Genomic DNA, 12602 nt, shown 5'->3' with positions numbered 1-12602 from the left:
AAAGTATTATACAGATAAAATTTAAACAAAGCATTCGGGGATGCGAATTTCACATCATTTAAAATTGTGACATATTGTCGGTAAGAGTTAAAGATCAATGATGTCACAAGTGATGATTAATTATTATTTTTATACTTTGTAAACGGTCCATGAATGTGATGGTGGTGTAAATAATTTCAATCGTTGACACTAATCGCATTTAATCCTCACTTAATCGGTTTCATTGAAGACATATGAAGAATGGTGAGTGTCTAGCTGCGGTCCCAAATTAGCATTCCTCAATGCTCTTTTGTTTATGGATTTGAATTTATTAGCATTAAAGATGAATTATAGTATTTGAAATTCAATAAAATTGTATTAACCTCTAAAAACAATCATAGGCCAAAGTGTCGGACATCCAAGCTGGGCGGGCCTGTCTCAGGAGGAATGATATGTCGTGACGGACCAATAGTTAGATTCTGCAATCCAGCCTGGGAAAACGCACATCAAAAAAGATTTAAAAATGTAAAACGACAAGCTACCGATTGCAAGGCATGGTCTGACACTTGCCAAAGAGAACGAATAACACGTGGGTCTATCCTGATGTAATCATAACCTCCCACGGAAAAAGTTTTAGTTATCTTTAAATAATAATGTTTTAAAAATAAAAAATAGAATTATTAGCAGATAAATTAAAAATTAAAATATATTTATTTTATTATTATTTTAAAATTATTAAAATATAAATATTACTTTTTATTACACTGTTTGTGATATGGTTTTTATTTATAGTTTTGCATATTTATGACAAGATTTTAAAAATAATTTAATTTTATAGTATATTTTATTAATTTATGTTAAATTATAATGAGGTTATACTTATTGTAACGTTTAAAAATATTATAATTCTTTTTAAATATTTAGATATTTTAAACTTATTTGATACTAAATTTTACATATTTTCTCTTTATTTTCATAAATTTATATTAAAATTTAAAAATATTATATTTTTAACATTAATTTTTTTATTTAATTATGTGAAATTTTTTTTGTGTAAAAATTTTTAGTAGCTAGAATGAGAGATAGACATTACTTTAAAGTTGTTTTGAAAAAAAATAATTTTTTTTATTTTATGATAAGTAAATGACTTTTTACTTTTACTTTTATATATTTGTGTTAAGTTTTGATGAAATAAATTTTTATTTTATCATTCAAATTACTTATTTAATAAAGTAATTTTTATTATTATATTTTATTGCATTTAAAATCATTATAATTTATTTGATTACTACATTTTTTACACATTTTATTTAAGATGATATGTAATTTTATTCTTATCTTCAAGGGTTTATATTATAATCTTAATAATTTTTAAATATTAACATTTTATTTAATTATGTAAAATTGTATTTTTCAAGCAAAAATGTATAATATTTAGTTTAAAAAATACAAATTATTGTAAAATTATTTTAAAAAAGCTAAAAAAGAAGAGAAGGAATTTTAATTTAATATTAATTAAAAAACAACCTATTGACTTATATTTATTTGCAAATTAAATATTAATCTCTAATGATTGATTTTAATCACTTTAGAAATAAGGTCAAAGTGACCGTAAGGTGGAAGTCACCAATCATAACACATGGCAATCACGCGCGGAGAAAGGCGATTAGGCAAATCTTTCGGTTCGTCCGGATAATTACATAACATTTTCGACAAAATCCAAGATGCGAAGACAAGAAGGCCGGCGTTTCCTCGTGTTGTGCGTTTTGGGGAATGGTAATGATATTTGCTTTCATAGCCGATGCCTCCGAGAACAGTAACCACAAGATAGAGTAAATTTCTACCTCCAACTAAGTACCAAAATCCAATCCTAGTACTGACAATTAGGGAAGGACTATTTCTTTCGAATAAATCAACGAACCCCTGAATCACAGAGAACAAAAAAAAAATGGAGCTTAAACCTGGCTTATCAGCTCTGGTCACTGGTGGTGCTTCCGGGATTGGTAAACTTTCCAAAGCTTTCCTTTCTTTTATCATATTGTTATCCAGGATTGGTTATTTCAGTTTAGCTGGAGTATTAATTTCACTGTCTTCGATGGAAAATAACTTCCAAGAATTCATCAGTTGATCGGTGTGATTTAGTGTAGTAGCTTTTGAATTGCTTACGCTTGAGATTGTGAAGCAGATGAATTAATTTGAATTTGTGTTGAATTATGTGCAGGTAAAGCCTTGAGCTTAGCTTTGGCAGGGAAAGGAATATTCGTGACAGTTGTGGATTTCTCCGAAGAGAGAGGAAAGGAAGTTGCATCTCTGGTTGAGAAAGAGAATTCCAAATTCCACAGAAACTTAGGGTTTCCATCTGCTATTTTTGTGAAATGCGACGTTACTAACACTAGTAAGTTCCATTGGATATCCGTTTTCTCAACTGCTAAGAGGCTTGGTTGTTTCAGATAATTGCAATACTATTTTTTATAAGTTTTTGCTTCTTATTTGAATAGGAGATATAACTCTTGCATTTGAGAAGCATTTGGCTACGTATGGAGGATTGGATATTTGTATTAACAGCGCCGGCATCAGTAATCCAGTACCATTCCGGAAGGATGAAACTGATGGCACTAAGACATGGAGACATACAATTAATGTCAACCTCATTGCCGTTGTTGATTGTACACGCCTTGCGGTAATGCTTCAACTCGGACTTTCTGGAAGTTTCCTTGATAGCAGTCCTAGGGGCAGCAATGGATAATAGTCTTGAGTTTTTGAACAGATTAAAACTATGCAAGCTTTGCAAAAGCCAGGGGTGATAATCAATCTGGGATCCTCTGCAGGTCTTTATCCCATGTACATGGACCCTATCTACTCTGGCTCAAAAGGTTTGTGGGTTCATTTTGCCTCAATTTGACTGTTTTCAGTGATCTTTTAAGTTAGCTTATAATCTTTCTTCTGCATCGTTATACACACATAAATCCACACATCTTTTAATTTTTAAATAATGCATTAATAAGGATATTGGTTAGGAATTATCACCAAGTCATATTTTCTCATACTATTTGCTGAGATAATGAGATTATTGCCATGAAAGGGCAAATGGATAAATTATGAATGGGTTGGTATGGATAAAGATCTAAGCAAAAGAGATCTATCTACATAATTCTTGCATGTAACACATTTATGTAATTTGATCGTTTGCTTAAAACATCTGTTTCTCCAGGTGGTGTTGTCATGTTTACTAGATCACTAGCTCCTTACAAACGTCAAGGAATACGTGTCAATGTTCTTTGCCCTGAGGTAAAACTCTAGTTTTAAGAATTCTGGACGTTCTCAATTAGCACAGCCTCCTTGAAATGTCATAAAAGTAATCAGTGATTTGTTTTTACTAGTGTATATTATTTTTTTGGTAGGAGAGAGGGGGGTTCTTTCGGGATTGGAGGATGTTATTATGTCTACAAACTATTTCTATTATATAACTTGCCTTTGAATTTGGATGTAGTTTGTTCAAACAGACATGGGAGAAAAAGTGGGCCACAGATATATTTCTCTAATGGGAGGCTTTGTGCCAATGGAAATGGTGGTGAAAGGTATCTTTTATGGAATAGTCTCTGTTCAGTGAAATCTTATTTGGGGCAATGAGCGTCAGGAAATTCTTATTTTGTGTTCCAGATTAAGAATTTTTTCAAGTCGTTTCTTCTTCCTTATTTATGCAATGATAAGTATAAAAGCAAGATGCTTTAATTAATTGAAAACATAATAACGCATTCCCCCTTGGGTTTATCAGTGCATTTATTTGAGACCCAATCAAAGATGAGCTCTATCTGATCGAAAGAAAGACTATGGGTTAGGTCCCACTTGCTTGTCATTTTCTTTTTCAGAGGCTTGTCGTTGACAAACTTTCAGTTATATAAACGATGAAATTAAAACCAAGTCTTTGCATGTCAGATCGCTTCTTGTTCCTCAAAAGTTTTCTTCTACTTCCTCTACTTCTGAAAAACTTAATTTCCTATTTTCTAAGCACCTTTGCTTTTCTAGGTGCTTTGGAGCTTATCATGGATGAGAGCAGAGCTGGTTCTTGCCTATGGATTACAAATCGCAGAAGCATGGAGTATTGGCCCACTCCAACAGAAGAAGCAAAATACTTGTTGCGTTCTTCCGCAAGTTCCAGGAAAAAAATCTCATTACGAGCTCCTTTAAGCACCCAACTTCCTCCGAGTTTTGAGAAAGTGTAAGTTAAATGTCATATGGCTTCAGTTTTGAGTTATTTAAGTACAATTCTTGGGTTGGCCAGCGTAAAACCCTAGATTTGGTTCTTGCATGGTTGCAGAAAGGTATAATTTTGAGATAACATGTAAGAATCTAGAGGTTTTTATTTAGTAGACATTTTTGAACTTGATTACTTTTATTATTGGCGTAGGTTGAATGTCAAGATCTGCTTCAATTGAGACAGCTACCAAGGCCTTCCATTTTTAAGTAACCCATTTGTCTTTAGAAATTGTGAACTCCTCAAATTACTGAAGATGAAGTTTATTCTGAAACATTCGTGTAAAAGAAAATCCTAAAAACACCTTTCCTTCTATTGCCCTACATGTCATTGGCAGCAAACTATAGCAACTGCCTCCAGTTCATCCTGAAATCTGATACCTCCTCATTCTGGATGTCTACACTAATCTAATAGCAAAGTCTGCAAAAAAGAAAAAAGATAGAAAAAGAATCAGGAAGAACAAGATATGGGGGTAGGTGAAGTGTAATAAATCTTGAATAAAAATAGATGGGTAGGTGAAATGTAATAAATCTTGAAAGATAGGTCTGTGGAATATAGAAAATATAGACAGGGTGAACTGCTAAATTTACCTTGGCAGGCTGAATATTGAGGGGCATTTATGATGAAAGCTTATCTACTGTCAAGTGTCAACTGCTTTTACAGCATTTAACTAATATACATTACTTTTTTCATCATTTTCCCTACTATTTAAAATTTCCACATCTGCTTATTAATTTCAAACTTATGTCCTTGGCCTTGGTGAATTAACTAATAGTACATTACGTTTTTTTATCATTATTTGTCCTACTGTTTAAGATTTCCTCATCTGATCATTAATCTCAAACTCTTAACTCACAGAAGTAAGCTAACATAAATATTTTCCGGTCAACTTTCTTTTCTATTAATTACCAGTAATCCTTGTAAAAAATAGGATGTGTCTGTTGGTTTCTTACAGCTACTTACCGGTGCCTTTTTTCTCTTCTTCTTCAGAGTTGTGCATACTTTGAGTCACCATTTTCGTGATGCTACTCATATAGTACGTGTTCCATTGAAACTACCTATTGAATCGGATCATGTTCTTCTGAAAATCATTTATGCTGGTGTGAACGCAAGTGATGTAAGCTTTTTAGTATCCTTTAAATGATTAATTTAATTTTGCCTTTTCCTTTATTTTCCCCTTTTTTTAATTAAATGTTTGTGTGCACTCATTGTTTCTAATTTATTGGGAGATGTGTAAGATTCTTGTTTAAGAAATGAAGCTATATGTAAGAAGGTAGAGATGACACCAATTGACTAAATATTGAAAGCACGGCTTAGATGGCAATGACTAGGACATGCGCAACAAAGGATGGGAGAATCACCTTTAAGTGAGTGATTTAATAGAGGTGAAATGTCTAGAGGCTTGGAGGATAACCCAAAATCATGTAGATTGATGTTGTAAGGAGTGATTTGGCATCTTAACATGTTCTTGAGAGTATAGCCTTGCATTGTGTGGATTAAAGAAAAGGGTTAACTGAGTTTAAGAATGTAGGATATATATTTGGAGAGAGCACAGTGGGTGGAGACTTTGAAAAGAAAACGAAAGAGAAGAGATGGATGAAAGAAAGGAATTCCTTCTTAATTTTGGGGTACTTTCAAGCCAAGGGGAGAAAACAGATCACTTGGATCTAGTGGCTGTGGGTTCTTTGCCTCTGAAGGATCAAAGCTTGGGAAAGTAAGAAGGGGAAATGGTTAGCAAACCGCTTATTTATCCTCATTTACTATTAAATAACAAAAACAATTCTGTTTATCTTTCTTTTCCTACAAAGACAGTGAGGGTATGGGTGAGGTATGAAAGAGAACAAGTCTCATGATTTTCTTCTTCTTTCTTCATTAAGCTTACTGTTCGTTAGTAAATATTACTATGCTGAGTATTTCTGCCTTTGTTCAAATAAATTTGTCAGTTACTGCTCTTTGATGTATAATTATGTACTATCTACTTACATGTATATACTTGAATGACATGTTACACACAGGTGAACTTTAGCTCAGGTCGTTATTTTCAAGGCAGCAATAAAGACCTTAGTACCCTTCTTCCATTCGATGCCGGATTTGAGGTGCGGGAAAAATATTAACTTAAAATGCTAACTTTGGTAATATAGTTCAATTATGCTGATATCATATGGTTCATTCGTTGTAAAATCATCACTGCATGTGATAGCTAGTTGACTTCATGTTATTTTGTTGTTCTAGGCAGTGGGAATAATTGCTGCAGTTGGAGATTCTGTAAGTGATTTGAAAGTCGGAACTCCTGCTGCAGTCATGACTTTTGGAGGTTATGCTGAATTCATAATGGTATAATATTCATTTTTGTTTGTTTATTATTTTTATGAAGAACTTATTTCAATATTTTTTTTCATACCTTTTTCTACTTAATCATGAACCTACTAAAATTAATTGTTTAGTTAATAAATATTATTGGATATTGAACAAAACATAGGTCCCTTCAAGGCACATACTTCCCATTGGTAGACCTGACCCTGAAGTTATTGCTATGCTTACTTCAGGATTAACAGCATCAATTGCGTTGGACAAGGTACCTCATTGTTCTAATTTTTCTTATTTAGAAGCAAAGTTTCCCATTCTCCCAACCCCCTTATCATTCATGAACTCCTTTTTCCCTCGTCACGTGTCTGTATGTGTCTGAGTTCTGCTCCCTTGTAAGATTTTGTGGCCATATTCTCTTCTTTGTTCATTTTTTTCTAACTCTACATTGTAGCCCTCTGTTGTTTTCTTTTCTCTGAAACCTTTTCTATCTCCTTTTCTTTGACCTTATAGGCTGGTCAGATGGAATCCAGAAAAGTTGTCCTCGTAACAGCTGCTGCTGGAGGGACTGGACAATTTGCAGTCCAGGTTCGTATAATAATGAGAAGATATTTCTCATTACTTGAATTTGTATAAGCTGTATCTGACAGTTGCCAACTTTAATCTGGACTAAACATTATCAATTCATTTTTTTCCCTATTGTTTGTTTGAATAAAGAGTGGCTTTTTTATTTTATTATTATCTTATTGTACTTTCATGCTTATCTTAGTTTTCTACATATTGAATTATTATATTTCATTCATTTGCTAAAACATCAAACACATATTTTATATGACCATCATAATTCCTTCCTCTATGGCAAATGTAGTTCTGTACTTGTTCAGTTTAGTGTTATCTTATGATTGTATTTTCAACATAATATTGCCTTTTATTTCCTTGATATATCATTTCTGTAAGCTCCTAACCCCACCTTTTTTGGGCAGTAAGCAAAAATGTTAATCATAAATACATATGCAGCTTGCAAAACTGGCAGGAAATAAAGTTGTTGCCACTTGCGGAGGGAAAGAAAAGGCAAGGCTTTTGAAAGAATTGGGTGTTGATCGAGTCATAGACTATAAAATTGAAGATATCAAAACTGTACGTATCTGAAATTCTTATTTTAAAATTTTCTTCTTTTTTCACCATTCTACCTTTTTCTTTTCTTATTTCGTTTTTTGGGGCAGGGGTATTCAGGTTAGGAAGATGAAGTTAACTTCATTGGTTTCATTCAAAGAAATATTTTAGTGAATAAAATTTGATTACATGAGTGCAACTGTTTTAACTCGATCACTTGGATTTTAAGATTTTTTAACATTTAAGTACTGTTGTATCTCATTGTCTCTGTATGATATAATTGAAGTCATTTGAACTCTCAATTAAGAGGGATTGTTGTCTACTTTGCTGGTTTTCCAATGGTTGCATCCTTTAATCATCATCCATGGCCTGGCTTCTGAGATTGATCTCAACACCTTTTCTGTGATCTTACTAAGATCTTGGGTGCTATCCTTCAATCATCATCCATGCCCCGACTTTTGAGATTGATCTCAACACGGAAGGAACATCTATGACTTTGTAGTTTTCCAGGTTCTCAAGAAGGAGTTTCCTAAAGGGGTCGACATCGTCTACGAATCTGTTGGTGGGGACATGTTTGATTTATGCTTGAATGCTTTGGCTATCCATGGACGACTCATTGTGATAGGAATGATATCTCAGGTTGTTTTTCTATAATGAGCTAACAATTTTTAAAGAACTTTTGACACATAGCTTTTAGTTTTTAACGTATTTGATATTGAGTTTGCATGTTATCTCTTTAGCTCATATTTGATTTTTTTTTTGGTAATTTTAAAGATGGATATTTGTTAAAAAATACATTAAATTTGCATGAATTTGGAGTGCAGATTTATTTGTTTCACTGCTGCACTCTATGGATATATTAGTTGTGTTTGTGAGAACAAACTATGCATTCCCAATCTTACATAAAATATATATTTTTTTTGATAGGCGCAATCTTACATAATATTCTTACTACTGAATTGTTAATTTACCCCAATACAATCTAGTTAATCTTCATGTATGCAACTTTTATAGCTTCTGATGTTTTTCTTGGGGCCTGATGTTATATTTCTTATTTAGTTCTATCAAACTAATTCTTTTTTATATAGTATCAAGGGGAGCATGGATGGAAGCCGTCAAATTATCCTGGACTTGTTGAGAAGCTTTTGTCTAAAAGCCAAACTGTGGTATGTAATTGCTAAATGAACTTTTAAGCTGTTTAGAAGTTGTCCTTTGATTATGATTCCTTTACACAAGAAAAAGGGTCTTGTAATAATGACCCACTAACTTCTGAGAGTATAAAAATCCCAACATGGGTTAGCGAAATAGACTTAGAAAAATTTATCGAGCAATATTCTTTTCTTCGTTTTCTGGTGATCGAAGCAACGAAGACAGTGGCTCATATTGTCTTCTTTGAACCTTATTCCTTTTCAGGGTAGGGTTGTGGGGTAGTGGGCTGGGGAGAAGCACATGGCATTGAAAATCTTGTGGTTTGATTGTTTTGACAATGCTTTTGTTTTCAGGCCGGCTTTTTCCTGGTTCAATATAACCATTTATGGAAAGAACACCTGGATAGACTATTTCAACTTTACTCTTCGGGAAAGCTTAAGGTAATATATATCATGTTTTATGTTTGATATACTTCTCCCTCAATAATATGAATTACAGTCTAAATTTCAATCTATTTAGGATGCATAAGATCAATTTAAATGATCAGTTCTCTGCGCATTATTTAGTCATATTTTTTTTTTCTTTGATACCATTTGAATTGATTGCTTGCAGTGATTTGAATTCCTTACATGCGCTTAATTCAATTGTAATAGGTTGCAATAGACCCGAAAAGATTTTTGGGCTTGCGTTCTGTTGCAGATGCTGTTGAATATCTCCATTCGGGTAAAAGTGCTGGCAAGGTCAGTATTTGCTTGTTTATTCAATTGATCCTTGTTAAAATGAGCATTCAGGCAAACCATCTAGGCCCCTAACGTGTTTATGTAACTATAAACTCCTAACAGGTGGTTGTTTGCATCGATCCGACTTTTGAACAGCAAATGGCTAAGTTATGATGTGACGATGTTGAAAAAAACATCCTTCTGGGTGAAGCCTCTCCCAATTCTTCAAATAAGTATACACGTGAGAAGAGATTGAGCTGTATTACACTCTTTGCATCTCATACCAAAATACACACATTCTGTTGGAAATGTAGCTGGATTGTGTTCCAATAAAATGAATGGAGGATTATAATAAGAGGCCTATAGAAAGGGCAAAAAGTTGGTTTATCCTTTCTTTGTATTGTATGGATATCAGACAAATTTTATGGATAATCATGCATCGAACATATCACTGTTAAATCTCAGTCCGTTCATATTTTAATTAATGTCAAACTCAGCCATTCAAAAATAATGTGTGAAATCAAGCAAATAATCGGACCTAAACCCAATATTTTTCCAATCCTTAATTAGGTTTGTGCAAAACGCATACTGGTCATCAGCTAATGACAATCATTTTCCCACCTTTTCTGGGTTAGTAATCTCTGAGTAACTACCTTACGTTTGATCACTTTAAAGATCCAAAAGGCCTCAAGAAGCTGGCGAATTTCCTTGCAAGTCATCAGCTGAATGTTTGTGTGCTTTCAAACTTTATGTTATAAGTTCTGCCCCCATCGCATCTCTGCAGCGATACATGGGGTGTCGGCTGTAAAATGTCTTTTACTTCCCTGCAAAAACCAGTTAAAATTCAGAGTGCCAACATTTAAATATCAAATTATTAAAATGCAAAAAGGATATTTCCGACATTTTCCCAAACAGTTAGCTATATCTCGTCTTTTAGTAATAGGGTTCAGATTCCCAACCTAATCGTTCCAAAAAATTAAAAGAAAAAATCTGGGATTTGAAAGATACTGTAAGCTTGGTTGAATTGACTTATCAAATCTCTTTTGTACTGACGAGCTTGGTGGAAAAGCAAAGTCCTGAACATGCTGTACAAATTGAAGGTTTAGGAGGAGCAGAAAGTAGTTACTTGCTCGGATTCGTTTTGCACTTCTGTCCAAAACTTGGACGTCTGGCTCCTTGTCATCTTCTTCTCCAGGTTCACCATCTTCATTGTCTTCTGACTCGTACGCCCTGATAATATACACCTAAGGAAAAAAAGTGGTTGACATAACTTATAAAAGAGCAAACATCCATCGAGATAAAAGCTCAAGACCATTTATTTCATTTGTCAAGCTTAATATACAAGAAAGTAGCCACATATAAGGTGCTCCTACAAGAGCTAAAATGAATGAGGCGAAAAATTCAAGTTTGAGTTTGTTGGTCACCTTAAATTCTGTAGGGGTGACAAGCTGGAATACTAAAGCGTCCCCATCAACCAGATTGTGATCAAGTGAAAACCCTCTCCATCCACCGCTAAGACCCGTTTTTTCAGCAAGGTATTTGGTTGGAAACTCCTCTCCTTTCTCATCCACCAAAGTAATCATTTCGTCTTGATCAGGCAAGTGCTTCTTGCAAAATTGGACTGGCAGACCCTGTTGAACATGTCACAAACAACATCTCATCACCATGGCAAGCCAAATTAATACCATTTCATTTTCCAATTAGAACATAGCAATCAAAATACATGTAATGATATTTTTTAGTAGGGAGGACAACAAAAATCGAAAGAATCAAATGGATAGTGAGCAGTCATCTTACTAGCCAAAATCCCCCAGTTACATGTGATTGGAGCATGGGCTTCACAAAACTTGGATAATCAGATTCTAAAGTAGATTGAAGATGTTCTGCTCTTTCAATTGCATAGGCTCTTTCTTCATCTGAAGCATAAACTCGATCCCACAGGTTTCTCCGCGAGTGGCCCCTGCAAGTAAACTCTAACTATGAAGTGTAAAACAGGGCCAACCTTAGAAGCTTAACGACTGGCCAAACGCACGCACAACAACAAAAAAGGAATATTGAGTTGCATTTTTAACCTTCTGGGTCTCTCCAAAGGTTCAAGAGGGATCTGCCAACCATCAAGAAATTGGGCTATCAACATTAACAATAAACAGAGTATTGCTAAATATGTGAAAGACTTCCACCTTTCAAAAAAACTCAATCCTGTTGCTAATAGATAGAGAAAGCTTACGTCTTTGTAGTTCGGTTTGGGCTTGTCTGCAACACGGCTAGACCTTCTCACTGCTGTTAAGTCCACTCGTTGTCGAGGCGTTCGGGGCTTCATCTGCTTCATCTGCGTGTATGTAAACTCAAAATCCTCGAAGATAGATAGTCATATTATAACATGTAACCCATCAAATAAAAATACGGTTGCATATACTCACGGGAGATGGCTTGGGGCTAGTATTCTTCAAAGCCTGAGAGAGGTTCTTGAGATTGAGTTCTTCCATCCTCTTCTTGTTCTCCTCCAATCTCCTTTTACGCATCTGTTCATACGTTGACTTTGCTGCCACCATTTTCTTTGTCACTCTGTTTCAGCCGATGGATTCAGGAAATGGAACAGGATTGATCGAAAACAGAAATGGATTGAAAGGGGTTCTCTTCTTTTCTTGTCCAAAAGAGAAAACTGAAAAAAGGGGTGACCTTTGGGTTTATGGTTTAGACCCAGGAAGGAAACACAGTCTTTAATGCTCTGTTTCTGGGGTTTTGGTTAGGGAGAGGAGCAGAGTACGGTGTCTAGATGTCTGAGCGTGCGCGGTTTGTTTCTTTAGGTCGAAGTTTTGAAATTCAAATGTAACCATGTTGATGTCAGCAGCAAAAGGCTTTTTGAGGACCCGACTGAGCCTTCTTTCATTTCTATAATCTATGCTGCCTGGTAGCTAGTATTTACTAAGATTAGTAGATTTGAAAATGAGTAAAAAGAGTTATATAAATTTAAAATTCTCAATATGTGTTCAGATATTTAATTTATTAATTAGTATATAATTTTTTTATTAAAAAAATAAAATATAAATTTTTTTAATATAAAAGATAAAAAAAAGTTTAAA

General features: G+C 34.1%; 2 protein-coding genes across 4 annotated transcripts; one reads left to right on the top strand and one right to left on the bottom strand.

The window, feature by feature from the left end:
• Positions 1-1668: 1668 nt before the first annotated feature.
• On the top strand, positions 1669-9906 carry LOC110413300 (ARP protein (REF)). The gene is made up of 18 exons (XM_021424064.2): positions 1669-1982; positions 2201-2374; positions 2478-2659; positions 2747-2852; positions 3191-3267; positions 3470-3557; positions 4006-4198; positions 5225-5351; positions 6250-6330; positions 6467-6568; positions 6714-6809; positions 7052-7126; positions 7556-7675; positions 8162-8290; positions 8740-8817; positions 9154-9240; positions 9454-9540; positions 9643-9906. The coding sequence occupies exons 1-18, from the start codon at positions 1928-1930 to the stop codon at positions 9691-9693; spliced, it is 1908 nt and encodes a 635-aa protein (XP_021279739.1). The 5' UTR covers positions 1669-1927; the 3' UTR covers positions 9694-9906.
• Positions 9907-10131: 225 nt separating this feature from the next.
• LOC110413309 (B3 domain-containing protein At3g19184-like) lies at positions 10132-12330 on the bottom strand. Of its 3 annotated transcripts, none has more exons than XM_021424075.2 (7): positions 11934-12330; positions 11747-11848; positions 11592-11623; positions 11317-11479; positions 10944-11150; positions 10646-10763; positions 10132-10343 (listed from the first exon to the last, which is right to left on the bottom strand). In XM_021424075.2, the coding sequence occupies exons 1-7, from the start codon at positions 12069-12071 to the stop codon at positions 10336-10338; spliced, it is 768 nt and encodes a 255-aa protein (XP_021279750.1). In that variant the 5' UTR covers positions 12072-12330; the 3' UTR covers positions 10132-10335. The 3 variants fall into 3 exon arrangements, with proteins under 3 accessions (XP_021279750.1, XP_021279764.1, XP_021279758.1); XM_021424089.2 differs by having other exon boundaries at positions 11747-11839; positions 11940-12330; XM_021424083.2 differs by having other exon boundaries at positions 11940-12329.
• Positions 12331-12602: the final 272 nt, after the last annotated feature.

Source organism: Theobroma umbraticum, unplaced genomic scaffold (assembly GCF_002168275.2).
Source record: "Theobroma umbraticum cultivar Fairchild unplaced genomic scaffold, ASM216827v3 scaffold_30.0, whole genome shotgun sequence".
Classification (NCBI taxonomy): Eukaryota; Viridiplantae; Streptophyta; class Magnoliopsida; order Malvales; family Malvaceae; genus Theobroma; species Theobroma umbraticum.
This window is presented reverse-complemented; position numbering and strand designations above follow the sequence as displayed.

Excerpts from the sequence above, each read along its gene's own strand:
- LOC110413300 (XM_021424064.2), top strand. The coding sequence starts at position 1,928 with ATGGAGCTTAAACCTGGCTTATCAGCTCTGGTCACTGGTGGTGCTTCC. Across the intron at positions 5,352-6,249 it reads CTGGTGTGAACGCAAGTGAT|GTGAACTTTAGCTCAGGTCG; the intron begins GTAAGCTTTTTA and ends TGTTACACACAG. Across the intron at positions 9,241-9,453 it reads ACTCTTCGGGAAAGCTTAAG|GTTGCAATAGACCCGAAAAG; the intron begins GTAATATATATC and ends CAATTGTAATAG.
- LOC110413309 (XM_021424075.2), bottom strand. The coding sequence starts at position 12,071 with ATGGTGGCAGCAAAGTCAACGTATGAACAGATGCGTAAAAGGAGATTG. Across the intron at positions 11,849-11,933 it reads CCAAGCCATCTCCCGTGAGT|ATGAAGCAGATGAAGCCCCG; the intron begins ATATGCAACCGT and ends ACATACACGCAG. Across the intron at positions 10,764-10,943 it reads TCACCCCTACAGAATTTAAG|GTGTATATTATCAGGGCGTA; the intron begins GTGACCAACAAA and ends TTTTTTCCTTAG.